A 25,403-nucleotide genomic window follows, 5' to 3' on the forward strand; every position below is an offset into this window, starting at 1 on the left:
GATGTTGTTAATAAGGTCTTCGAGCCTTTGCAATGACAGGGCGATATGGCTCTTTTTGGTTGTAATTGCGATGGTCTGGATCAGAGACAGAATGAAGTGTCTTAATGCCGCTGTCTCGGTTGAAGTGACTACCTAGTACATAAAGAAGGAGCTGGGATACTACGGGTCAGGTGACAATTGTTCACATCGGTGTTTCTGGACACTGTTCTGATAAGTTACCATTGGGTTCGATTTTCTCTGGACGACGACTTAGATGCTATTACATGCCTGTTTTTGTATGTTTTCTGAGGTCTTGACCTGACTCGTACGACTACCTGCAAAACATAGCCCAAACCAAATAAGGACCACGAAGATACATATAGCTGCACCGATATCGAATCATCACCTCAATCTGTGATATAATCCCGATCACCAGCGGAGAAGGTTTTAGTTGCATGCTATAATGGTTCATCTCCGTCAAGAGACTGGTAACAACGCAATACCACGCAGCTTCACAGTCCAGAACGCCATAAGTCAATTAGTTCCTCCAATGGGCTCGCTTTTAGTTCTTCCGGTACTGAGCCGACAGAAACAAGATGATTTGATCGGAACATCTGCCCGAGCCATTGCCATCCTAAGCTGCAACCCAAGAATGCGCGCCTCAGAATCACGACCCAGTCTGACAAGACACTCATGGTACCCATGCAACGACCACACGTTATTCGGATGCTGTTTGGCTCGCGGTAAAGAATCATCCACCCCCAGGTCCGCAGCATAGACGCCCGTCGCCTCTTCCACAAGTCCTTGCTCCAACAACAAAGCGCCATGAACATGGCGGATGGGCTGCATCCACCCCCATGGCTCGTCATATGGAAGCTTGTCATATAGACTTGTGGCATGGCTTAGATGCTGGAATGCCTTGGAGGTATTGCCACGGCGGTACTCAAGCTCCCCGTCGAGCATGGCCTGTGCGATAGCTAGAATGTCAAGACAAGTGTTGTTGTGCAGGGTGCGCGTTGGTGGAACTCGTTGGAAGGCTTTCTGGAACAGTTCCTGCTCCTTGCTTGCCTCGTCGATTTCTCCCAGTGCAGCCAAGGCGACAGCTTTCCCGTAGTGTATCACGGCGGTAGTCACGCAGTATAACTCCTGGTCTTGTGGAAGTTTGATCGCGATGATGTCTTCCCAGCGCCCAAAACGAATCAAGACATGCACGCGCATCGGCACAAATGACTCCAAAAACATGGCCATCGGGGGATGCGGCGTGCGTAGTATTTCCTCGGAAAGTGATTTTTCCAGCTTGATGGCAGTGTCTAGTGCGACCTTAAACTGCCCCGCGAGCATAGCGGCGTAGATCAGGAAATGGTAATTGTGGGATCTGTACATCGTATAGATACCCTGGGGCTGAGACAGGGCAAGGTGTTTCTCATCAGCCCGCACTGCATCAGAGTTGGAGAGGATAGCTCGCTGATAGTCCCCGCAGAGGATATCTATGTGAGTCGGCATATGATGAAGATGACCCGAGTCGGGAACCAACCCACGGAGATGATCAGCGATTTGCAACACCGCCTCTGGCTGGCTGGACATTTCCATGAGATGGATGTACACATGCAATAAACCTGGATGTGCATAGCCGCCGTCTTCATCCAACGCGCGGTGGAGAACATCTTTAGCCTCCAGTGTACATGATCCTGCGGTCGGATGTCCGGTGTGCAAATCCCAGAGCCGCCACGGGGTTAAGTTAATGAGGCTGTCAGCATATAGTGCTGTGACATCAAGATCACCTGGAAACCTCTCATAGACGACCCGCATTGCCTCCGCATATGCTCTGCTCCATGACTGGAGCTCCTGTGGGTCCTTCGGCGCATGCTTCTGAGGAAAGCGAGCTTGAAGGGCTCGAATGAGACCTTGCTCGACGAGCGTTGCAGCTTCACTATTCTCTAAGGCCTGGGTGAGCGCAGAGTGTGTGCGGCCCACTACCATCTCCAATGCCTGGGGAGGGAAAGCCTCCCATGACATATTATAGTTTGGCCCGAGCGCAAACGCTAGTCCCCAGTATGCCATGGCACATGTTGGATCGTGCGCGATCGCTTGGTTGAAGCATTCGGCGGCCTGCTCGTGGTTGAAAGCATAGCACCAGGTCAGGCCACGGTCGAACCAGACCTGAGCATCCCTGCTAGCAGTGGTGACTGCTCGATGGAAGGATCCGAGGTCATAGTATGGGGTATCTGCGGAAATGGCGATGGTCTGCCTGTTGAGATACTGGGCCATTTTGATCGATATCTCACATTGTGTCAACCGAGTTCAGTGGATGTGATGCAACAGGTGGCAGGGAGTAGAGACAACGGTTGTCTGGATATAACTAGCCAGCCAGAAAGACATGTTAGTCATCGAGCCGTCATCTTGTGATCCGTGACATCAAGACATGGATGCGCGCAATGGAACCAAGACAAAGAAACGGGTTGTACGAGGACGACAAGCCATCGAATGTTTTGTCTTCCAGGTAGGAAATGTTAATGATCAAGGTGGTCTATGGTTTGAAGTCCGAGAATGAGGAAAGAAAAACTCCGAGAAGAGAGCCAGCGTTCCGTATCTCACTGCAGAACAGCAACCATGCTCAGTACAGCTAAGATAGAGAAGTACCTACTAAGACAGATATACCAATGCATCTGTAAGCGGAACGTAGCAACACAAGGGAAGCAAAGGAGGGGCGACTGGGCAGGTAAGTTTAGCCGAGCAACGGGGGGACAAGCTAAGAGTGGGGATTGTGCAGGCCGGAATACGAGGAAGAAGTGGACTGTGGGTGAGGAAGTTAAAGCTGAATAAAGTCTCATTCTCGTGACTTTTGCCGACAGGGACGGGAAGGGTCTAGCCTCTCTGCCAGTTTTGCCTTTAGTATCAACTCTGTCACTGTCACTGTCACATCCGTCAATGCCCGAATCCCCAACCCCATCTCAAAATACACTTTTCAGATCCTTGCTCTTCTTTTCTTCAATCCATAAATAGGTCTTACCTAGGATTAAGGTATACCTAGAGCCAGAGGATCTCAGGTCGATCATGGTTCTCTGAGCCGAGTACCCTGTCACCCTGTGGCCTGGCCTGCCCGCGCCAAGATCCTCCGCGTCTGCTTGGCGGGCGCACTACTCCGCGAGCCACCTGCAGTAGGATGCTGTTTTGGGAAACTGGTGTCACTGAAATCTGCTCATCGTGCAATCTGCCTGCTGATTCCTAAGAATTAGATAATGATTGTTTTGATTAACTTGTGAATGCGATCCTTCGTCACGATGAAAGGAGGAGCGGTGGCCCCATCGACTGGTTGCCAATGCAAGCATTGAACAGAAGACTAAGTGGGTCCGTTCTACCAGTTGCAGCCTGCAGGAGAATCATCAACATTTCTACCTGGCAAGCAACGAGCCTCAATGCACAACGCGACAAGCATCTAATCTACCTTGCAAGACACTTTCTTGCAGACTAGAGACGGTGAATACTTACCCTTTCGAGGTTGCTTCGAGCCTCTTCTCATGCCACAAATGCGAAGTATCGCGGAAACATCACGAACGTGAACGAGCTATACTTCGACCTTGACAACCCACCGTAAGCTGAGCTGACTAGATAGATGAGGGACTACATCCCACCACTTATCTTCATCCGGCTAGTCAGGCTGTAGATCGCGCCGAAGCGAACCGATTCTCAACTTCTCACCTGCAGAATGGAGATATTCGGAGCCCCGGAGCATACGTAAGTCTCCTTCAATAGTGCCATGAAGATAACGAACGATACTCCATCGACCTCAGCTGAGAACGAGAGGGAACACCCAATGCCTTGTCCACGGAAACGAGACGCGTGCAGCGGCATCCTGGCGAGAGGAAAAGCTATATAAAGGCGGTCGTTGACCCTCGAGAATACCTCGAAAGACATCCAGAGATCACAGATCAACAACTCCAGCTCAAACCATCCATCCCCCATCCAAACCCCTCAGCAACTTCAAGATGATGACCAAGGTCCGCAACCACCCTTCCCGATCGTCCCCACCCCTACATCCCAAGCCTTCTCTCTTCCCTCAATCTCAGCCCTACTGACCCTCGGTCCCCAGACCCTCGCCCTCGTCGCCACCACCCTCGCCGTGGCCGTCACCGCCAACCCCACCGTGGGCTACGCGGGCTACTTCTACGAGAACTGCACCACCCCCAGCATCGACGCGGGCAACGCCTACGCGGGCTCGTGCCTGAACGTCGAGAACTTCCCCATCAAGTCGTTCACCGCGTACGTCGAGTCCGGCAGCTGCGCCGACGGCACCTCGGCCGTGCTGCACACCTACACGGCCTCGGGCTGCGACGAGTCCACCCTGTTTGAGACCGTCAGCGTCGACACCGAGAAGCAGTGCTTCGAGGCCGATGTGACCCTGGTCAGCATCAAGTCGGAGTGTGTTTAGATGGGCTTGCCTGTCTGTTTGAGGATCGAAAGTTGATAGAGGAAGAATCCACGAGAGCATGTATCTAGACTTTTGGTTTTGAATGCGACGTTGTCGATGACGAAGAGGTGCATATACGCCAAGTAAATTGTATGTAGGGCGGTGGGACAGCTCAAGAAGATAAGCTATGGTTGATAGCTTGGCGTTGGGATGCTTGGTGTGTGCCTACCGTTCCTTTGGCTTGATACTGGTTGGTTGGTTACTAAGTATGTGCATGAGGAATTCGGCTAATGTGCCTGTAGTAGTCTGGCATTACAGTCGTTAGTCTACTTCAGTCGGTCATAATTCGATGAATTATCAATATAATCTGTGATTGACTAATCATAGAAAGCGGCCACACTCCCCGGTACTACATTCCGGACTTGTCTCTACCAGCGTTAGATCAACCATTTTCCCTCTGTAGCTCAACTTGCCCGCGTAACATCATACCAAACTATCAGAATCCTCATCCAACTGGAACTTAGAACAAACAACCACCTTCCAAATCCAGGGTAACATTGACCTCAAACCCACCAATTCCACCTCTACAGTATCCAGCAACGAACGCAGAACTACATCTCAATCCCCCTCGGCCCTTTTCCGCAAATACTCATACTCATACTTGCTCCGTACGGAAATCAACCACTTCTACCGCCCTGTTTTTCCCCTGCCCAAAAGTCCCCACCGCACTCTTGCCCTCCGCATCCATATAGGAGAAAAACCGGAAAATGCAAGACATGCGATATCATTTGTCTTGGATCTAAACTTCTCCGAGATACATCATCCAAGATTTCTGAACCAGAGCGGTCATCGAGATAAGGATCGTCGGGGGCGAGTGGGAGAGTGTCTTGGACCAGATTACATAGTGTAATGCCGGATCTATGTTATTGGCTGAGAGCGTAGGGTTCAGCGGGTGGATCCGACGATGCCGGAAAAGTGGTTCACACGAAAATTCTCCGTGCTCAACCACCCCATCGGACAGGATACTCTGGGGCACAGTGGCAAACTGCAAAAGGACAAAAATATTGACCGACGCAGGGCTCGAACCTGCAATCTCTTGATTCGTAGTCAAGCGCCTTACCATTGGGCCAGCCGGCCTTGTTGATATCATGAGTTGTTTATGAGGGTTATATTCAGCGTTGTGGAAAATGTTCGCTTTCATTCATGTGCGTATGCTAGTTAACAATAAACATGCTACATTGGATATCTTCATAAACAGGACAGACAGTAAGAAATAGAAGGGAGTGAAATGTGAGGAAGGAAGGGAATGTGGATTAATCACGGGGAAGATTGGCTTCAGGGTCGGAATCGCTGTACCTCTCCATCAGCGCCTCCTTCTCCGAGGGGAGCTCCTCGTCTTCAACAGTGATGACGGGAATCTGGGGCCGATGGCTGTCCTGTGCCCAGAAATAGACGGAGATGATCATCCGACCAAGAAGGAATCCGATGACACAGGCGACGCCTCCGGCCACGACGCCCAGCAGAGCAGGGAAGATGATAGCGCGGATCTGTCGCATGACGCCCCGCTCCCGGCCGCTCCAGAAGAATTGTCCGTTGTGGCTCGTGCGGAAGACGGGAGGGTACTTGGTCGAGGCAGACTTCGCGTGCGAGGACTCAGCCGCGGCAGGGACCGGGGAGTCGTGGATCTGGTCGTGCTCGTGCTCGTGCTGGCCGTGGGAGAAGGGGGTCGTCTTCAGGCAGTCAGTTACCGCTTCTTTGGCGTTGTTGACGTAGGACTCGACCTTGGACTTCCATTCCTTCATGCGCCAGATCTTGTTGCCGTGGCCGTGCTCGCGGCTGGAGTTGGGGTCGATGACCGTGATCTGGAGATTTTTGGCGGTGTCACGGACGAGGCCGATTGCCACAGCGTGGTCGGTGACGGGGCGGCCGTGCAGGTCGAAGAGGCGGAGCTTCAGGTGGTAAATATCGCCCACGGGAGCACCAGGGTGAGATGGGAGCGGTCGGACATCCAGAGCGTAGGCGACGGAGACGGATTGCTTGCTGCCGTCCCATTTGCGGTCCACGGAGAACTGCATCGGCACGGATGCGGGGAAGATGGGTTGTTTGTTGGCCAGCAAGACGCCATGTTGCGTGGAGAAATCAATAGTCTGGGCACTGTCAGTTTGAGGTTTGAGTTGTTTTCTCGGGATGGGTCAACATACAAGGTGTGCAAGGGGGTCGAGAGCTTCGTTGCAGCTGGAGTCGGAGAAAGCACATGGAACGGCAGGCAAGTTGATCTGATGGGCGCTGGCCGAGCGGGGAGAACTGATGTAGGAGTAAGGGACAGCGGCAGCGGCAGCACAGCTGCTAAGGCAGAGAGCACCTGTCATGGACAGGTAGCGAAGCAACATGGTTGTTGTAGATAGGTCGATGATTTAGAAAGAGAAGGTGATGTTGGATGGAGTTAGTTGGTAAGTCATCTAGTGGTAGGTGGTGGGGTGGTATGGCGGTGGTGATTGTGGTGAGTTGTGGTGGTGAGTGTGGTAGTGATACAAGGGAACGAATGTTTGACCGAGTCCAAGAAGGAAAGTAGAGGGAACGAGAGAATGTTTATAGGATGCAAGACCGGAAGAAATGACAGAGCCAAGGCTGGGAAAATCATGCAGGGTGCTGTGAGCCGGAAAGAGGCATATAAAAGCGAGCAGAAGCGACCAAGCAAACGCTAAGATTTGGCCCAGCGGGGAAAGCAAGACAGAAGCAGCGTGTAGACGAGAGGGGGCGAAACGGGAATTATTCTGGGTCAAATGCAAGGCCAGGTGAGCAAGTGGAGTCAGATGTCCGAGGACTCAAAAGTAGAGTTAAGTTAATGGAAGTTAAGTTGCTGAGGTCAGTTGTGGTGGTATTGACTGTCATAATCAAATTATTGTTTCTTTTACTTACTGTTCTGGGTGCGGAAGAAGTTGAAGGCTCTCCGTAGTGTACTAAGTTACTGTACTCTGCAAGTAGACTTGCGGCTTCCAACTCCGCCATTCCATCACCATCCATCCATCTCTTCCTCCATCCATTCACCCCGCCCCAACAAATAAACACTGCCTCAACTCGTTGGTTTCACTACTTTACCTTCTCTTCCTTTATCTTGGGGGCCAGGGTCACTTTCATTTCTTCCACCTGCGCAGATTACTTGTACAACCGGTGCCTGCTGCTTGTGTCACCGCAATCCAGCTCGATGGCAATCCCTTGGATTTGAAACAAACCCCATGGGCGGTTCTCGGAGGGTATTTGGCACCCGAGAATGGAGTATCTACTGTACAGTACTCTTTTGACTGACGGTATGACTACAGCACGCACTTGAACAAGTCCGGCAAAGTCAGAGACAGACAGAGACAACCAGCCTGCACAGCCATTCGCCCCCTCTCTCCTCTCAGGCCCTCACAATAACTAATTTATAATTTAATATGCTATTATTAAGTATAGACCCTTTTTCTCTTTGGGCTTAGCCGTGTTTTAGTACCTGTCTCTCCCCACTTTTCCATTGTCCGCGGACACCGGCGAGCTGTGCTATTTTATTCCTTCTTCTGCTAAGCTCTGCCAGCGCTGCCCGCTCTGCCAATGATCATTCCAGCTGCACCTGGTCGCCCCCACGGGCCATTCAGGCTCTCACTATTCTCTCCCTCCATTCATGGGTCATTGGAAGCTTAGCGATGAGGTTATCGCCGGGGGATCATTTTAGCTGTGGATTCATTTTCTCCCCTCGGACCTCTCTATCCTCCGACTCAGAACACCCAAGACTCACTCTTCAGAAGTCTCAGACAAACGGCTGCCTAAATTTGGACAAATCGGCGTTCCCTAACCTTGCTACTTGTCTTGCGATATGGGCAGACCGTCCATCCCCACCCCTCAGACACCTTACCAATAAGCCTCCGTCTGTCACTTCGGTCGGCCGCCTCCGTTCGGTAACCGTGGACGAAGCCTCCGGAATTCTACTCTTCGGGGAAAATGCAGTGAGCAATCACCCAGCCCATCAGCGTGCGCTTCGAAGGTGCAATCGGACCCTGCGATTGGCACATCATGGCTCCGGGATATTTTCTTCGGCTGCCTCTTTGGCAATTCGAGCTGTCTCATTTGACGATTCCTGCATGACGCAGGGCATAGGCAATCATCGTATTATCGTGATTTTAAGGTTATGGGAAAATCATCTTTCATACCCTCATAGAGCCATAGGCGATCCCGAAGTGGCCGGTGGCTTGGACGATTGGACCTGATGTTCACAACTTCCTTCCGTGCCGGCCAGCTCATCGAGCGCCATCCCCACTGTCAGCTGGGGGAGGAAAAAAATGTGCCTGAGCTAATGTGCTTAAGGTATGGACCATTGGACCCGAATTTGAGAGTTTTTCTCGACCAGACTCCAATCTTTCTTGAGAATCTTTCTTTAACCCTCAAGCTGATTGACGGTCAACCCTTGAAACAGTCTAGCTCACTTCATTGGTTATTTTTAGTGCTGAGTCATTCCGCCGACTGTTTCCATCCAAACTTCCACTCAAACGGCAATCCCAGGCAGAAACAGACGCAAATTTGGAGCTTATACTGTACTTTGTTTATCCAGAGGCCGAATTACCTTAGACGATCTGATCAATCAGCGACTTCGGAACATGCGCTTGCATCATTGATGAAATATCTCACGTGCTTATGGCTGCAACCGCAAGCAAACTTGAACGCAGTTCTGATGCGCGCATCCCACTACCGCAAGACTTACCCCTGACTGAGATCCCGGATCCGGCCCGTCGGCAGAAACTCGCCCTGTGACTTGGGAAAATATAGCCACCAGAAGCTCCACTTCGCGGGTGGTGAGCCTTTCGGCCATGTTGGAACCATAATGACACTGACAGAGATTTTTTAGCACCGGCGGCTGGTGGCAATGATGCCCGCTAGCTCCATTCTCTCCCCGATCATCCATTCAAGCATGGCGCACGATCCCACGTGGGTCATATAGGGGCTCCCTCGCCAATTGCATTCCTTCTCATTAGTGATGGACTCCGTGCCCGAAATCATTCGGCTGCCATGGACACTACCTCATGCGACCTAGGTATAGTACTAGAAAACTAGTCATGCGGCTGAATGTCCATTTCAGTCCATGCAAGGGTTCACAATGGCGTCTTCCTAGGGAACCATGTTCGCAGGTCATCTATACAGTATTGAACTATAGTTCCAACCTGTGAGCCTCAAACAAAGGGATCCCTGTTTCACCATAATCCATCGTTCTTCTTCAAAACCGCCCCCAAAGTCTAAGGATTGCCAGGTTTTCTTTCAAACATGGCCCCTTTCCCAAGGCGCACCGGACGCCAAGTGTTGGCGGTGTTCGATACGAGCGGTGCCGCCCTCGGATAGTTCGATTCCAATATCCCCCTTGCGTGCGATCAGCCGGTGATATTCCACCACACCTGGCATCGATCCATGTCCACTGGATCTGGGGCGCTTGATATATTGCTCGCTTGGATGTTCAAGACTTGGCCTTGTGACCAATAAGAATTCCAAACTGTCGCATCGGCAATGGAAGAAGAGGGCTGGCCCTCTTGCACAAAGAGAACGATATAATCCTGCATGACTAACGCAACGTCGACATCGACGACGCTCGGGTCAGGGTTTGTAGGGTCATAAAAGGTGAAGTATAGATCTTCTGAGTGCAGTCCTGGAGCCACTGCGAAACTGTACCCGTATACGGTATCCAAGGCAGTGCTCAGGTACAGGTTCTTGCACCTGATAAAAGCGTCGCTGATTGTCAGAGCCAATCTTCCAATCGCATCGCTATAGCCCAGACTGGCTGCTGGGGTGTTGAAGGTTGGTGGATAGAGCGTCCGGGCGATGTCCTCCGCCACTTCGGGGACCAGATTCGGGAGAAAGTCGCTTAAGATGGTCGTATAGGCCGAGCTGTTCACTCCTGCCGGCGGAGTGAAGGTAAGGCCTTCGTTGGAGGTATGGCCTGTCATGATGCGAAGACCCTGCCATTCGAAGCCGGGGTCGAGCAAGATTTTACTCGGCAAGTCTATGATGAGTGATCCATCTACGACCGGTCCATAAGTGAAGGTTCCGTAGACGGGCGTATTCGCGATCTGATAAGCATTGGCCGCAATCAACCGATCTGATGGAAGAGACCGTGCCTCTTGGATGGATGAGACATTCAGCAATTCGAGGAATGCGTCTCGCGCGGACGTTTGCTGGTTCACCGTCAAGGGATACCACATGGGACTCTGGATGATGGCCTGGTGAAAGGGAAGGTCTTTTGCTTCTCTGTTGCCTCCATAAGCGGCCAGTTGATGAACGATAGACCCTGCGCCAGCCGACTGACCCATGACGGTGATGCGGTCCGGATCTCCGCCAAACAGGTTGATATATCGCTTCACCCACTCCAGTGCGAGACGTTGGTCGTAGAGACCAGCATTAGCAGTGGTTCCATTGCCATCTGATAACCAGCCAAAAGCACCTAGCTGTAGAAGTCAGCATTGTCATCCAGCCTCTCGAATCAAGAAACGGGACTTACCCGATAATTGATCGCAACATAGACGATCCCATCCTCGTCGAGCATACTGCGTTGCATCAACCCCAAGGGGTTGTGCTCTGACTTGTCGCCAGATATATAACCACCGCCATCAATCCAAACCAGGACAGGGGCCAAACCGTTGCCTTCTTTCTGATGCTTTTGCTGAAGAGTTTTCTGCTCAAAGATTCCCTTAGGAACAACAACGTCCAAAAACAGGCAGTCTTCAGTCACTCTCCCGTCGCCCCCTATCGACCCGGCGAAAGGAGAATAATCCCTCGCGGGACTCGTCGACGCTCCTAACCCTTCTGCCGATGCAGAAGACAGCACCTCGGCCACAAACCCGGGCATAACCTCCTCCTCCCACTTCAAGGCAGCTTGCGGACACACCCGTCCCTGTGCTCCGGTCTGCACCACCGACCGATTTCCTTGAGCCGGGGAAATCGATGGTCGGAAGCGAAGTGATCCGGTCGGTGGCGCAGCGTAGCGAATGTTGCTGAAGTTGTAAGTTTGCGTTTGTTCCTGGTTTGGGGTTATGGTCGGGTCTTTCTGAGTCTGGGAATTGAGGTATGACATACATCCAAGGAGAAAGCCTGATGGAGCTCGTACCCCAGATCTACGATGGGGAGGTTCGGTTCTGTTGTTGGTGCTGCTCCTGCTATCCCTAGGAGAAGGATAGATTGAAGAATGAGGGGGGTAGTAACGTGCATTTTCCTTGTCTGTGAGAGCTGGAGGGGCAAGTTGTTTCATTTCTTGGGTTGCTTGTATGTTCCGTAAAGTTGATTGCGAATCGTGATTCTCTCGCGGTGGAGGGCGTTTCTACATATAAATTATATAGAAATCTCTTATATGAATCGAACTCGGCAGGCAACGGCCGAAATATTCAATCAATATGCAATTAATACTGGGAAATCGATGTATCCGGGAACGGGTTTGAATTGTTTTCCGGATTCGGAAGCGAAGTATACAGGCCCCCGGGTACCAGAAGTGAAACCCAAGCAAGGGATGGCGGCGCCCCGAGGAACTGGAATGTGATCGATGGTGACGGGCCGCAACTGCGCAACTGATGTCCGTCTTTTCCCTACCTTACTTCGTAGTTTCCCGGTTCACGGGTTACCGGGGGACGAGGAAGGAGAAGGGATCCTGATGCTGTAGCTGGTGGGATGTGGGATTCCTTTTGTTCGTTGTTAGGGTCTACATTTGGTTGAATAGGGTGCGTTATTTTTTCTATAGGATTGGCTATGAGGGGAGTATAGCGCAGTCAGTCACATGCTGTTGTTTCATATACCGTAGGCCTCCCACTCGCAGGACCCTATATACACTGGTAGATAAGCTGGACCTCCTATCTATACGCACCAACGATAGTCTAACAAACACAAGCAATCATTCTCACCATACCGTATCCTACACAAAACAACCACACCTCGACCTTCACCTCCACCTGCACAAGCTACCACCCATTCCTCCACCCTCCATACTCAGCCCCCCCTCAGACTAAGAATCCCGCACCTCCCTAACCTCAAACCCCATCATCGCATTCGACACCACCCCACCGTCCCCCCGCAACTTCAACGCAGTCTCCACCCCCGCCGCCGGAACCCGATACTCCCACCTCCTCCCAGAACCCGCCCCCCCATCCCCAGCTACCGCATAAGGGAAAGGCAAGTACTCCGGCAACAGCCCCAACTGCCTCAACACAGTCGCCTGGTCCCATGCGATATGCTCATGAAACAACCGATCGCCCCGGATATTCACGACGGCGGTGAACGGGACCCGGAGGAGCTTTCCGGTGGGCGGGACACCCGGGACTAGCCAGTCGACGACGCGGTCGTGCGTCATGCACAGGATGAACTCGTCGACGACGCGGTCCACGCCGACGGTGCGGCTGATCAGTTCCAGGACGGTGTCCGCCGGGTTGGTGAAGATGAAGTGCTGCGCGTAGAAGCGCGTCAGGGCGGAGCGGCCGGTTCCGCCTGTTATCTGTACATATTCATCATCATCAAGGAGTTAGTTGGTGGTGGTGGTGGTAGTGGTTGTGTTCCCGCAAACCAGGCAGTCAGTTCTTGCCCATCAACACCCTGTTAGAAAAGGAGGGAGGGGTGCATACCGTCGGAATATGATTCACATACGGCTCCTGCACCATGGTGGCCATGGTCTTCTCGACCGACCGGTCCCCGAACTCGTGGTGCGTGTGCTCCTCCCAGATCTGCTCGAGGTCGAAGTACGGCCCGCCTAGTTGGGGTTTCAGGAAGGTCAGGGAGCGCGTGTGCGCGACGCCGGCGGCGCTGGGGTTGAAGTCTGCGTGGCCTGGGATGATGAAGCCTGGTGAGGGGGTCGAGGGGTAGTGGTAGATCTTCGTGGTGGTCGTGTCGGTGGTGATGATGCTCTTCGCGAGGGTTTGCCCGGCCGGGAGGTGGAATAGAGCTGGGATGTTTGTGGCCAGATTCTCCTCCCATGCGCTGAAGTAGATTGCTGCCGCGGGGGTTTGCTCGGGAGTAAGGGCTGTGATGGACTGTTGTAGGAGCGCGGGGAAGGAGGGGGCGTAGTCGGGTGGGGAGCCGTAGACTTTTTAATCTTTAGTTCTTGCCTCACCTCGACCCGACTGGTATTGCTGTGCTAGAAGACAGGGTGATGTTGAGGGAGAACTCACCCAGAATCCCAAACTTATCACCACGACCACTGCCACTACCCCTGCACTGCGGGTATTCGGATAACGCCCGTACAGCAGCGGAAATAGCATCCGAGACACCCACCGCGTCGCCGCTGCTCACCGTGTCAAGGGTGATTTCCACCACGGTGTAGCTCTCCTCCGCCCATTTCTGTAACGGGGCTGGGTCGAGGGTGGTGTTGTTTGTCTGGCAGCCCACCAAGTTGGCGGGACGGATGAGGAGGAGGCCTGGTCCTTCACCGCAGCGGGAGAGCGGGGGTTGGAGGGTGATGTTTGGGGACACGTCGATGGGGGGAGCGAAGGGGAGGGAGGACGAGGTTGTCGTCATGGTTGGTTGGTTGATTGGTTGACTTGGGACTGTGTTTGAACTGTACATTTGATCATCACGGAGACGATTCGGCTGGGGAGGAATGACAGCTCTGATATATGAATGGCTCCCCCGCTATGTCGGATCGGATCCCGGCAATGCTGCCAGCGGGTGACAGTTGATAAGAACGGTAGAAACAAAACATTGGGATTCGGTGCGGGGATCGGACTCGATATCGATAACACTATCACTATCAACCTCTGATTGAGGATGGAGCGATCCAGAGAGGCAAAAAAGAAGATGTGCATCATCCGTGAATCGAACACGGGCCTCATCGATGGCAACGATGAATTCTACCACTAGACCAATGATGCTGGTTGATGTTAGAGGCAAGCTAAGTAAGCACTATAATACTATAATAATGCTACTAAGATACGGAGCTGTGTGACTGAGTTTCCCAACTGCAATCTTCCATTATTCAAGGCTTAATTTGGTTCCTTGGCTGTATTATAATGAATTTATTGATTATGGATGAAGAGCTCTACGGTCTCTTGAGTTGGTAGGGTACTTAACACCCTGCGACCTGATTGTCATATAGCCGAGCCACATCACAATGAATATATCTGATACCCCTGTCCGGTCATTGAAACAACCAGAATCCCTCAAGAGAAACACACCCACACCCATGGCAACACCATAAACCCAACCTCCACCCAACTACACACCTACTCCACCTACTCCATATCATACAGCGAGAATAAACCCACCCCAAGAATCTATTCCGCTATCAAACACGAGAAAAGGCATCCCATGAATCAAAACCATAAATCACAAAACAGGGAAACGGATTCCCCATCAACCACCAAAGTACAAACCGCAACAAGCAGAAAGCCGTGTAAAGCATTAATCACAATGTCACGAAAACACGAAAACGCGACAAAAAAATATGTACCCATTTAACTTGCGCCACAACGCTACCCGCGCAATGCCACGAATGCGAAAAGAATCCTCTCTACCACCACCCACCGGGCAAACTGCAAACCTAAACTGAAAGAGGATTACTCCTCGCCCAAGCTATCGCGAACGCACTTGCGCACCCGCTTCTTGAATTCCTGGGGGTTCTCGCGCCATAACCGCGCCGCCTCGACGTTGGCGGGGCTCTCGTCGTTGGGGCTGGACAGCATGGAGATGACGGAGAGCAGGATCGTCTCGGGGGTCTGCACGGGGGACCAGCGCTCGGCGGCGGATTCGTAGCCGTATTTGTCCTCCTCCGGGGGGTGGAGGATGGAGATGCAGACATCGCCGTTGGGGTAGACTGTGCCATTTTCATCCTTGTGTTAGTATCACGTCGAAGCAGAAGTGAGAGCTGCTAGCCGGGGTTCGAGCCCACGATGTCGCTCTGGAGACAGGGCGGCGGGAACATACTGTTCGGGTGGAAGAGAGGAGTCTCGAACTTCATCTTCGGCGGCATGTGAGGGTAATCCGGGGGGAACGAGAGTCGGGCGCGGAAGAAACCACCTGCAATTTTCCTCGGTGTTAGCCATGCCACTGACTCAGGGTCAAATGGCTAGAGAAGAAAGACTCACCGCCGTAGAGCTTGACATCATCGGAGATCATGAGCATCACCTCCCACTCGAAGACGTTGTTGTCGACCAATCCACAGCTGATGCCTGGGATGTCCTTGTCCGCATGCATCTGCTGCAGCTGCCGTGACAGCATGCGACCGGCGGCGGTGGTAGCCATGGCGTTGACGTGGAGGGGAAAGAGGGGGCGGCGGCGGCGGCGGGGAAAGGGAAGCGAAGGAGGGGATTGTTGCGAGGGGGTGGAACGAAGTGGAACGGGATCGTGAGAGGGATGAGAGGTGGTGTGTGTTAGCGGCGAGAGAAACACGCGGGCCTTAAGTGGCTCTAAGAAGAGTACGCTCGTACAGTGAAAAGAGGCGAGGCGAGAATCTCCCCAACGAGAAGAAAGAATGAGACCAAAGTGACTCTGTATACCCTGGGGGAAGAGGATCGACAAACGGACTGACTGGTCAGAGGAGAAATATCGATGGATCCAAGGCGGTGTGCTCGAAAGGGAGAGTGGGGTGGCGGGGCCGCCGTACGATAACGTCTCATCCCCCGATAGCCTCCCCTTCACTGGCTCGATCGCCCTTGGTGGCGCAAGGGAGGTGCCTGTCTACGTAGTGATGGATGAGGCAGCTTCTCCTAGCCCAAGGTACTCACAGCACAGGCGTGACTACGCACTTGTAAGGGTATATTGGTGTCGACGTCAGCGATTTAACCCCACTACCGAGCTACAATTCGAAGCTCTAACCAAGTTAGACCAGCGATGCGTGTGAAATTCATTCCACTATTTAGAACATGGTGATAGATACAAGGGAGTGGAGGGCTCAGTCGATGTTGAGACAGAATCTATTGACATATATAAAACGGAGACACGTACTCCACATGACAGAAGGAGGGTTATCGTAACGGCGGAGGGCAGAACAAAACGTCAATCTGCTTAAACGTTGTTTCCAGGGAACCCATAAGTCACAGCCCCGGCGAGGATCTGGCCGGTAAGTAGCAGCGAGAAGAACATAGTCACGCCGGCCTCAATAGCGACCGCCTTGCACATCGACTTCACGAAGCGGGTCAATGCAGCGCGATCGAGGGTCTTCCAAGCGTCGGAGATGCTGAGCTTACCACTGCCACCCAAGATGGCAGGCTGCACCTTGCCGCCGTAAGAGCGGTCGAAAGGCACAATAGCCTCATCCTCTTCAGGAAGCATGGAGGCAGCCACGCGAAGGAAGATAGCTCGCGCAGGAATGGAAACCACAAATGACACCACAGTGGGCACAAGGAGGAGACCATAAATGGTCCAGATAGCCTTGGTGAAAGAAGGATCGGTAGGGGTGAAGGAGTTCAAGTCCTTGAGTCCGTCAAAGCCGCCGAAGGCCTCGATAAGGAAAAGGGGAGCGTACAGGCCGGCGCCGGTGACAGCATGCTCGAATGCCGCAACGGGAGCGATCCGCTTCCAAGTCTTGAAGCCCCCGATGCGCTGGTAAAAGCGCTTCGGAGAGGGCTCCGAGATGACAATGTGAACCCACGCGAGCTGGAGGTTGGCCACAAGCACGCCGCTGAGAACGTACATAATGTAATGAGGAAGGAATGCTGAAGCAGAAAAGGGCACCAGGGAGTATACAGCCGACTGAGCAAAGCAGTATGCCAAGTACATGCTCAGCCCGCGGAAACGGGACCAGGGACCGGCCCGGGCGCGAAGATGGCGGATAGTCGTGCACAACTTGTTGGTGATGGGCTGCGGGCGGGTCTCGATTTCAGGCTCGGTCGCATCGACGGGCTTGTTCGGGTCGAAGTCGGTATCGATGCGGACGTAGATATCAGGGTTCGTATCTTCCACGATAGCGAGGGTAGGAACCAGCTGTCCGTAAGTGTACTCGACCTAGAATAGGCATTAGGATGACGCGGCAAATGAATCACCTTGGAAAAATGCTTACCGAAAGAAGAATGGCAATGAAAGCGAGGACGGTGAAGATGAAGAAAGCGGACAACCACCCCGCCAAATGGATGGTTGGCTGGCTCTGGGAGGGCTGCCTGGACTGGTAGTCCACAGCAGCCTCCACTCCTCGACGAAGGAGGGAAGAGATAGCCATGGTGGGCGATGGTCAGTAGGAGTCAAACGTTGGATGAAGGAGAGGTGGTATGATGATTTATTTTGACAGTTTTGATAGCGAAAGACGAACAGTTGGATGATGGGATGGATGATGAAGTGAGGAAAGACAAAGAATTATAAGCCGGGGGAAGGAAAGGGAAAGGTGGGTGAGATTAGTTCATTTCGAGGGGGTGCCTGGGGGTGCCTGGAGGCTACCACAACCTGAAGGATCAGGCAGACATCCAGTCACAGGCAGTATCGCGGCTGAGCAGCCTATCAGCGGGTTGCCCAGATTGGCTGGTCTAATATTAGTGTGGCCGAAGTGGGCCGATACGATGGAGAGTTTTAGATGTATTCTTAGCAGCCGATAATATGGATGGTCAATAGGATTGTCTTCTGAGGATAGATTTTCCCATAGAAACTTTGATCTTCATATCACAATACGATGATTGATTGTATTTTTGTGATGTACCGGTATTCAGACCCATATTGAAGCAGACACCTATATATGCCTCGAATCCTAGCCGAACAACCAATATATTATCAAAACATCCACCGTAATAGCAAACCGGCAAGCTTTAGTTCAAGCAGATTAAGACATCTCCTCCGGCTCCCAAATCAGCTCCCTTGTCTTCATCTGCTCAACCTTCCGACTCACAACCCGTTCCATACACAGTCTCTCTTGCTCAGTCAACAACCCCAGTCTCTCCTTCCAGCGATCTTCGACAGCAACCGCGCTGGAACCAAAGAACCTGGGATCGAGCTTCTCCCAGAAAACCACATCAAAAGCAAAGCTCTTCCTCGCAGCATACGCCACCCAAAAATCACCGTTCTCCCAGCTCTGTCGCATGGGACCCGAAAGTTTCTGGTCCGGGTTCAACCTGCCCCGTTGCGTCTCTGTCTCTTCGTGTTCTTCGAGAACTTTAAGGAATGTTTGTAGACGGTACCCATATGACTTTTCCCACGCCTCTATCCCATCAGACCAGTACTCCGGCTGTTCGAGCAGCAACCACCAAGGCGGTGCCTGAGAAAACTGAACCGGCGCGGCATATGTGAACTCCCAGTCAATTACACCGACGATCTGCAGGTGCTCGTTGAACAGGATGTTCGAGGGCCGAAGATCGTCACACCAGAGCTTGAAAGGCCCATGATCGTTTCTCGAGATAGCCAACCGCCTTTCACCAGCGACCCTGCAAAATAGCCGTCGGGCGACGAACCTACGCCGACAGTCATCTGCTGAGTATACTGCATCGTTGCGCTGGTGATATAGATGCTCGCAGTGCAGGTTAGCGAGGGCCTGGAAATAGTCGGATGCTGTCTCGAAGGTGGTGGTTGGCAGTTTTTTGACCGAGAAGAGTCCCTAAGCGAACGAGCTCATTCATGCCGATTGAGAGAGGTCGGTGCTTGGGCTTCCATGTGAAGTCGTCTACTTGCATAAGAGAGCCGATCCGAGGTAGTGATAACTGCGATAACTGAGGAAAGATGTCTGCCAGCTGTCCGTACAGCATCTCCAGCTTATCAAGATCAACCGCTGGATCGAGGATTGGGCGGTCATCGACTCCGAGCGTTGGGGTGTTCAACGCCTCGCCCAGCTCCATGGCGTGGTCGATATACTCCATTAGGATAAATGGGCCAAGACCAAGAGGGCTCTCCTCCCTCGTTCCCCAATGCAGGATGAATGGCACAGGGATCGAGGTATTTTCTTGAATGTACCGCATTGTGGCCACTTCATTCTTCACTTTTTCCTCCGGGAACATAGTGGTTCTAGGCTTGGGGAAGCGGATTAGCGCCGAGCCACCGTCTTTGAACTTCATCCGAAACGACATATTAAATGTCCCTGCTCGGGGTTGACACAGTTCAATTGGGACGCCTCGTCGATGCTTGATCATGAAATCGCCGATGGCCCGGAGGGTGTCGGTTTGGAATAGGCCGGCCACCCAGCTGTCGGAGATGGTTTCGCTTGCTTCCCAGGCTATATCGTCGAAGCGCATGCGAGTTGCATTTTCTTGGAGAGGTGTTTGTGGATTCGAGGTTATGGCGGGAGGAGAAGTTGGAGATAAGAAGGGATTGATGGATTATATAGGTTAATTTCTTGTTGTACGTGTCATATACCGACTGCTCAATGTGATGCAGGGATACTTCTAAGCACAGGGATCAATAAGAGAGGTATGCTAGCACATCCTGGCGGATTTCGAGTTGTCAGGCTGGACTAGGCGCGGGCTGTAGCGCCGATGAAGGGGAAGGGAGAGCGGATAGATGTGACATCCCCAAATGCTAAACATGTACAGTCTCAAATGTACTCCTAGACCAAATGGTTGTTTCAGTCCCGTACTAAAGAAGGCCACGCGCTAATCGTCCACCTACCCCTCGGTTCAGCTAGCGTCCCTGAGTATGGACTCTCTCATCTGTGCAACGCTCAAGAAATGCCAAAAATCGTGCATTGCTCATGACAGACATTATAGTCACAAAGAAGAAAAAGCTAATATACAGTATCGTACACATCATCCCAGCCGCTCGCTAAAAGAAACCCAACCTCGCTACCAAGTCATCATAATCATAACCATCATGTTCATCACCATCATCAAAACCACAAGGCCCAAACCAGGGGCTGTTATCTTAGACCATAACACCGGTAACCCACCGCGCCGCGGCCCTCACCACCCCCTCCACGATATCCATCTCCCCTTCATCCCGGGGCGCATACACCATCACCCAACCCTGCGGCACGGCCGGCAGGGGGAACCGCTGGCCCCAGCCCTTCTCGATGACCTCGCGGGCATCGACGTCACTCAGCCAGACATGCAGACTGTTCTCGGCCGGGTGCATGTGCGCGATCTCGTAGCTGAGGATGCGGTCGCCCGCCAGCGGGTTCAAGGTGGGCAGGTTGCGGCGCGCGTACAGGCCGTCGGTGGTGCGGCCCTCGGTGTGCGAGGGCATCAGGTCGAAGAGCTCCGGGTGGGCGGTGGCCAGGTCGCGGACGAGGGCGCGCAGCCGCGCCTGCACGGACGGGTCGATGGGCTCCGGGTACTGGCGCTGCGGGAGGGTCCGCGGCATCATGCGTGGTCGCGGGCCCGAGCGGAGCGGGAGCGTGCCCGTGGGCAGGTAGGAGGGCCCCGTCTTTTGGAGCGGGGCGGGGTCGCGGAGGTTGTTGTTCTTGGTGAGGGCGCGTCGAGCCCGGAGTTTTGACATACGCATGTATCCTCTGCATTTATTTGTTAGTTCTTTGTAGATTAGGTAGAGAGAGGGTGGGATGGAGTGTTGATGGGTAGGAGGGCGATGATACTCACGCCCAGGTCGGCGGAGTCCCGCCCGTTCCAAATGCTTTCCATTCGCGGAAGTCGTTGACGGTCCTATATACCGCAACACATACCCCGTTAGCGCCATAGACCCTAGACTCCTGAGACCAGGCTTATGGAGTGGTGGTCCCGAAAAGAAAATAGGGTCGTCTCATCCAAGGTACCAGACAAGGCCAACAATAGCGGTCACACACAGCCCTGTGACCACCAGATTGGATTTCAAGGTTTCAAAGACATACTTGGATGAGGTGGATAGCGCTGCCATGATTTCCGTATGTGAACAGGGAAGGAAAGTAAGACTAGAGTATGGAAGAGTCTGAAGTGGAGAGAGTGCGATGAAATTGATGACTGACGTCAAGTGCTGGCTTGTTTTCCTTGCTACAAGGCTTGGATTTTCTCACTCCAAGGTTCAACTTTGGGCTCATTTTAATAGCATCCATCGTGCTGGTAGCTTGGAGCTCCGTTCGTCTTCGCTGATGGTGGACATACGCAATTGACCTCATACCGGCGTCATGAATGGCATGGAGCGCCATCGGAGAAATGAAAAGGGTTCGCCACAATGAGGGTAAAGTGAGGTGGGCGAAGTATGGGGGAGCTTAGACCTACACAGACACACAAACAGTGAGCACAGCTATTTCACTTAGTCAGATTCTCAATTTGGGGGGAGGCAATATGCATCGATGGGCAGTGGTTAGGGTATGAGGTATGTGGATCTGGAAAACAACTGTCGAGTAGAAGATATGATGAATAATGATGCTGATGGGGGGCTAGAACGGGCGGCGATCGTCCTCAGAGTCCCTGAATGACGTTATCCCCGCCTTGACGGTTGCAACAACCGGCAAATGAACGCGTCGCAACCCATGCCCACCGCAGTCCTTCGAGAATCCATCGAAGGTGAGCTTCGCTGCGGCATGACTCGGGGTATAAACCGTCAATCAGTTCGCTTCTGACGAAGCTGCTGAAGTGACTTTTTACGATCAAAGCTGTTCCACATACAATCTTCTCCAAGTCGTAGGCCATGCAAAAATCAGATGTCAAATATGCATGCAATCAGTCATCCGATTATCCACTGTTGTTGGGAGGAGAATGCCCTGCTGGGAAGGCGGGGTCCTGATAACAATAGCTTTGTTCAGCTTGATGCTCGTGTGGGGCCGGTCTATTGACGGTTGCATACCGGATCTGCAAGTCATCGAGGTGACATTCCTTGGAACCATTAAGGTCGCTTCTCGAAGTCGACTTACTCATTCTACTTGATATTTCTTTCGTGTACGCTCAAATCTCAACGCACAGACATCTGGATTCATAAGACCCTCCCATCTACAACTGCACAATGCAAATCGCATTAATGGCATAGTCCCTGAGAAATTTCTCCAGAGGAAGATCACAAGATTGCGAGGGAAGCAGAATTCAAAGAATGTATTGATTCAAGAAGCTAATGACAAGTCCTGCATACCATTAATCCATCCGCCCTGCTCTAACCCCCGTGGCCAGAGCAGGAGACTGGCACATTATCTACTAGTCATTATCGCATGACCCGTCATATTAGAATATACAAGCCGCATTAGAAACATCACAAGTCATAAACCGTAATAGTGAGATTCACCCGAGTCAAGTTGTGCTTCGATGTTGGACGCGACCGCAGCCAAGTTCAAGCGACCAACCTATCGTAATCATTCATTTAGATGAGAAGCATGGCAGCAAGCCCGAAAGCACCGAGAGCACCGCTACCAGCGACGTTCAACTGAGAGGCAGCACCGGTGGAGGTCGAAGAGCTTGCGGGGGCAGTGCCGGTGCCGGTGGAGGAGCTACCAGAAGAGCCGCTACCGGAGCTGCCGGTGGAGGAAGAACCGGTGCCAGAAGCCGAAGAGCCAGTGCTGCTGAGAGTAGCAGTGCTCAGCGTCGTGCTGGTGATGGCACTAGTGATGGTGGTCTTGGTCTTGGTATGGTCAGCATATTAGCTCGAGGGAGAAGACGAGAGGATACCCACGGTTCCAGCAGAAGTAGTGGATGCGCCACTGGTGGTACCAGAGTTGGTTCCAGTAGTCACGGTGGTGGTGGTAGCCGCACCCGTGCCGCTGGAGGTACCGCTGGTGGTACCACTGCCACTGGAGGTCGAAGCAGAATTGGTCGAGACGCCTGCAACGCCAGTGGTGGTTCCAGAGGCAGTGCCAGAGGCAGTTCCGGTGGCCGACGAACCAGAGCTAGAGCCGCCTGCAGAGTGCAGGTTAGCATCTTTCGAGTCAAGAATCACACCCCAGTGTTGCTGATGTGGTCACATACTAGTCGAGCTAGGGCAGGAAGCCAGAGCCGTGGACAGCACAGCGGCGGCGTTGTCACCAGGGCAGGCCTGAGCAGTGCAGTCGCGGATACCATAGCTGTAGTCGACGTTGTTACACAAGCAGCTGAGATCGCCGCTAGAGCAACCCAACTCGGAAGCCTTGTTGTTCATGTTGTTGACGCACATTTGCTAGAACGCGAATAAGTCAGTCGCCATCGACCAGCACTTGTTGCTGTCAGGTAAACATACTGCGCAGTCGCTGACGGAGATAGCAGCATTGGCAAGGTTGGCAGCAGCCAACAGCACCATGGAAAGCGAGAAAGTCTTCATTTTGATGATAGAGAGCTGGCACGCGCAGTTATTGAGGACGGTTAGAGCAGCGATGGGAGGCAAACAAGAGAGGGTATCAACGAAGTGATCGACGCGGAGCACGAAGACGAGTGTTGTGGAACGGAACGATGGTTGATGTGGAAGAGAGAAGGAAAAGAAGTGAGAGGCAACGAGGGGGAAGATGAGCCGATTTAAGTTATGAGGAGGTGGGAAAGAGCGCGCAAATCATTCATCGCCTGAAGTGCTTTCCTTTTCCTTCTTTCTGTTGATGGCCGTATCGAGACTGTTTGTTTTTTTTTTTTTTTTTTTCTTTCTTATTTTTCTTTTACCCGCTGCGTTGATCCCTAATTTCCACTCTTGTTTGTCCACTTAGTTTCCTTTCCAGTTTGTTTTATTTTTTATTGTTTTTGGATTTTTCTTTTTTCTACCTAGCATCAGTCTAAGACCAACTAGCACGATCGTCACTGGCCGATGGATGATTGTTATTCAGGCAGCTGTCCAGCCAACGTGGCTCAGGACAGCTTCACAGTGCCGGGTGAAGTCATGGAGTCATGATCTCCACTCGAGCTAGCCCTATCGTGCTTGACCTCTACGCAGCAACAGCCTGTTAGATTGACTGCCGTGGCTCACTTTGAAGCTCCTGGCTAGCCCTACAATGCCCTCATAGGTTGATTGTGAAGGAGGATGCATTAGTGCACTGCAACCACTGGCTATCACGAGTGCCAAAATCAACAGCGCTGCAGATGCGCCCAGATGGGGTTCCGGGAAAAGGGACTGCTTGCTGTGGCTGGGGGGTTGCGATCAACCCAGACCCAGACTCCGAACTCCACCCATCATCGACATCTCGAGCTTCATTGGTCTGCCTCAGTCTATCTGGACGGTCGGCTCACCGAATTTTCTACTGTGTATGTTATCATTTGGGTTCATTTTTTTTCCGGCGGCATTGACTGGCTTTGGAAATGGCCGACGGTTCGATTGTTGAATGCTTTGAGCGGGTGGTTCTCTGATCGGAGAGATTTGTGTAGGAATGACGGCACGATGAGAGATGGGCTGTCCTACAAACTACGTCAGAGTCGATGCCACTGCATGCTGGGTACCCAAGATTTGACTAGGGATACTCTAGTAGGGTTTTGCTGGTGGTCGCTGCTGGCTGGTTAAGACCGACAGGATGGATGCAGGGGATCGTCGCTGCCGATCCTTATTGGGCCCTTTGTCAATCAGCCCACCGCTGATGTGGCTGACCGTCGGCTCACTAGCCACTTATGGATGTGGATGTCATAGTCCACCCACACTACAGACACTGCACTGGGCAATGAGGGGAACCGGGCACCGCACGGCTTGAATCGCTTCCCAGCAGCTGTGGGGAAATGGCTGCTGAATTTTCCACCACCAGCTCGAAGTCTCGAACTTTATCTCTGTCCAGTCGGTCGCTAACCATGGACCAAACACGGGATCTATCAGCATTCGCCCAGACCATTAGCTTCGGCTGCCGCGAAAGATAGGCTAGGTAGTGAACGTGGGAGGGCTGGGACCAGCCACCTTTGTTTACTTCTCTCAAGGTTGCCTGAACCTTGAGATCCTGAGGTGCAGGAGGGGTATGTTAGGGACTAGACTGCATCGCAGAACCAAGGTCATCCTGGATAAGAAAACTGCTCGAGCACTGGTCGTGGAGCACTGGTGGGAGGTTCCCCATCTGGTGGTCGAAGCATGGTCCAAACAAAAATCGGGTCTTATTCACTAGCGATCAAAATACTCCGCTCCACTCGAGAAGAAAGAAGCTTCCAATGCGGTCGGTCAATGTCAATTCCAGTTGTTTTTGTTTGTGGCGGTGCAGTCACTGCACTGAGTCGCCAGCGGCTGTTGCTTTTCCTCTTTGGGATCAGCCCCGGAGCTCGACCGAGGGAGAAGAGTGACGTCATCTCTTTTGAGAAGGACAAGAGCGAGGGTCCAGCACTGCTCCAGGCTGTAAGGG

General features: G+C 52.6%; 10 protein-coding genes and 2 non-coding genes across 12 annotated transcripts; 1 reads left to right on the top strand and 11 right to left on the bottom strand.

Annotated features, from left to right (window-relative positions):
* Positions 1-513: 513 nt before the first annotated feature.
* ASPACDRAFT_45423 (uncharacterized protein) lies at positions 514-3,831 on the bottom strand (the record flags this gene model as incomplete). The annotated part of the gene is made up of 2 exons (XM_020201604.1): positions 514-2,259; positions 3,679-3,831. 2 exons carry the CDS (start codon positions 3,829-3,831, stop codon positions 514-516), a joined length of 1,899 nt encoding a protein of 632 aa, XP_020054466.1.
* A 134-nt stretch (positions 3,832-3,965) lies between these two features.
* On the top strand, positions 3,966-4,408 carry ASPACDRAFT_45424 (uncharacterized protein; the record flags this gene model as incomplete). The annotated part of the gene is made up of 2 exons (XM_020201605.1): positions 3,966-3,977; positions 4,070-4,408. The coding sequence occupies 2 exons, from the start codon at positions 3,966-3,968 to the stop codon at positions 4,406-4,408; spliced, it is 351 nt and encodes a 116-aa protein (XP_020054467.1).
* A 1,044-nt stretch (positions 4,409-5,452) lies between these two features.
* Positions 5,453-5,524, bottom strand: ASPACDRAFT_t223. Its single transcript has one exon. It is a non-coding gene; the product is annotated as a tRNA-Arg (tRNA).
* A 176-nt stretch (positions 5,525-5,700) lies between these two features.
* Positions 5,701-6,777, bottom strand: ASPACDRAFT_45425 (uncharacterized protein; the record flags this gene model as incomplete). The annotated part of the gene is made up of 2 exons (XM_020201606.1): positions 5,701-6,534; positions 6,589-6,777. The coding sequence occupies 2 exons, from the start codon at positions 6,775-6,777 to the stop codon at positions 5,701-5,703; spliced, it is 1,023 nt and encodes a 340-aa protein (XP_020054468.1).
* Positions 6,778-9,780: 3,003 nt separating this feature from the next.
* ASPACDRAFT_53605 (uncharacterized protein) lies at positions 9,781-11,648 on the bottom strand (the record flags this gene model as incomplete). Its single annotated transcript, XM_020202769.1, has 4 exons — positions 9,781-10,848; positions 10,902-11,420; positions 11,477-11,535; positions 11,603-11,648. The coding sequence occupies 4 exons, from the start codon at positions 11,646-11,648 to the stop codon at positions 9,781-9,783; spliced, it is 1,692 nt and encodes a 563-aa protein (XP_020054469.1).
* A 495-nt stretch (positions 11,649-12,143) lies between these two features.
* On the bottom strand, positions 12,144-14,159 carry ASPACDRAFT_123149 (uncharacterized protein). Its single transcript, XM_020196599.1, has 3 exons — positions 13,549-14,159; positions 13,006-13,463; positions 12,144-12,878 (listed from the first exon to the last, which is right to left on the bottom strand). The coding sequence occupies exons 1-3, from the start codon at positions 13,892-13,894 to the stop codon at positions 12,393-12,395; spliced, it is 1,290 nt and encodes a 429-aa protein (XP_020054470.1). The 5' UTR covers positions 13,895-14,159; the 3' UTR covers positions 12,144-12,392.
* A 17-nt stretch (positions 14,160-14,176) lies between these two features.
* ASPACDRAFT_t222 lies at positions 14,177-14,247 on the bottom strand. Its single transcript has one exon. It is a non-coding gene; the product is annotated as a tRNA-Gly (tRNA).
* A 684-nt stretch (positions 14,248-14,931) lies between these two features.
* On the bottom strand, positions 14,932-15,616 carry ASPACDRAFT_53607 (putative ubiquitin conjugating enzyme; the record flags this gene model as incomplete). Its single annotated transcript, XM_020202770.1, has 3 exons — positions 14,932-15,188; positions 15,299-15,391; positions 15,460-15,616. The coding sequence occupies 3 exons, from the start codon at positions 15,614-15,616 to the stop codon at positions 14,932-14,934; spliced, it is 507 nt and encodes a 168-aa protein (XP_020054471.1).
* A 579-nt stretch (positions 15,617-16,195) lies between these two features.
* Positions 16,196-17,578, bottom strand: ASPACDRAFT_80253 (uncharacterized protein). The gene is made up of 2 exons (XM_020205610.1): positions 17,373-17,578; positions 16,196-17,317 (listed from the first exon to the last, which is right to left on the bottom strand). The coding sequence occupies exons 1-2, from the start codon at positions 17,526-17,528 to the stop codon at positions 16,379-16,381; spliced, it is 1,095 nt and encodes a 364-aa protein (XP_020054472.1). The 5' UTR covers positions 17,529-17,578; the 3' UTR covers positions 16,196-16,378.
* Positions 17,579-18,119: 541 nt separating this feature from the next.
* On the bottom strand, positions 18,120-19,518 carry ASPACDRAFT_62382 (phosphotransferase family protein; the record flags this gene model as incomplete). Its single annotated transcript, XM_020203781.1, has 2 exons — positions 18,120-18,841; positions 18,876-19,518. The coding sequence occupies 2 exons, from the start codon at positions 19,516-19,518 to the stop codon at positions 18,120-18,122; spliced, it is 1,365 nt and encodes a 454-aa protein (XP_020054473.1).
* A 506-nt stretch (positions 19,519-20,024) lies between these two features.
* On the bottom strand, positions 20,025-21,088 carry ASPACDRAFT_1858145 (uncharacterized protein; the record flags this gene model as incomplete). Its single annotated transcript, XM_020197585.1, has 3 exons — positions 20,025-20,729; positions 20,815-20,877; positions 20,988-21,088. 3 exons carry the CDS (start codon positions 21,086-21,088, stop codon positions 20,144-20,146), a joined length of 750 nt encoding a protein of 249 aa, XP_020054474.1. The 3' UTR covers positions 20,025-20,143.
* A 1,060-nt stretch (positions 21,089-22,148) lies between these two features.
* ASPACDRAFT_123160 (CFEM domain-containing protein) lies at positions 22,149-23,760 on the bottom strand. The gene is made up of 4 exons (XM_020196600.1): positions 23,351-23,760; positions 23,104-23,290; positions 22,811-23,034; positions 22,149-22,753 (listed from the first exon to the last, which is right to left on the bottom strand). The coding sequence occupies exons 1-4, from the start codon at positions 23,429-23,431 to the stop codon at positions 22,502-22,504; spliced, it is 744 nt and encodes a 247-aa protein (XP_020054475.1). The 5' UTR covers positions 23,432-23,760; the 3' UTR covers positions 22,149-22,501.
* Between the last annotated feature and the right edge of the window lie 1,643 nt (positions 23,761-25,403).

The sequence above is a fragment of the Aspergillus aculeatus genome (genome assembly GCF_001890905.1).
Source record: "Aspergillus aculeatus ATCC 16872 unplaced genomic scaffold ASPACscaffold_12, whole genome shotgun sequence".
NCBI lineage: Eukaryota > Fungi > Ascomycota > Eurotiomycetes > Eurotiales > Aspergillaceae > Aspergillus > Aspergillus aculeatus.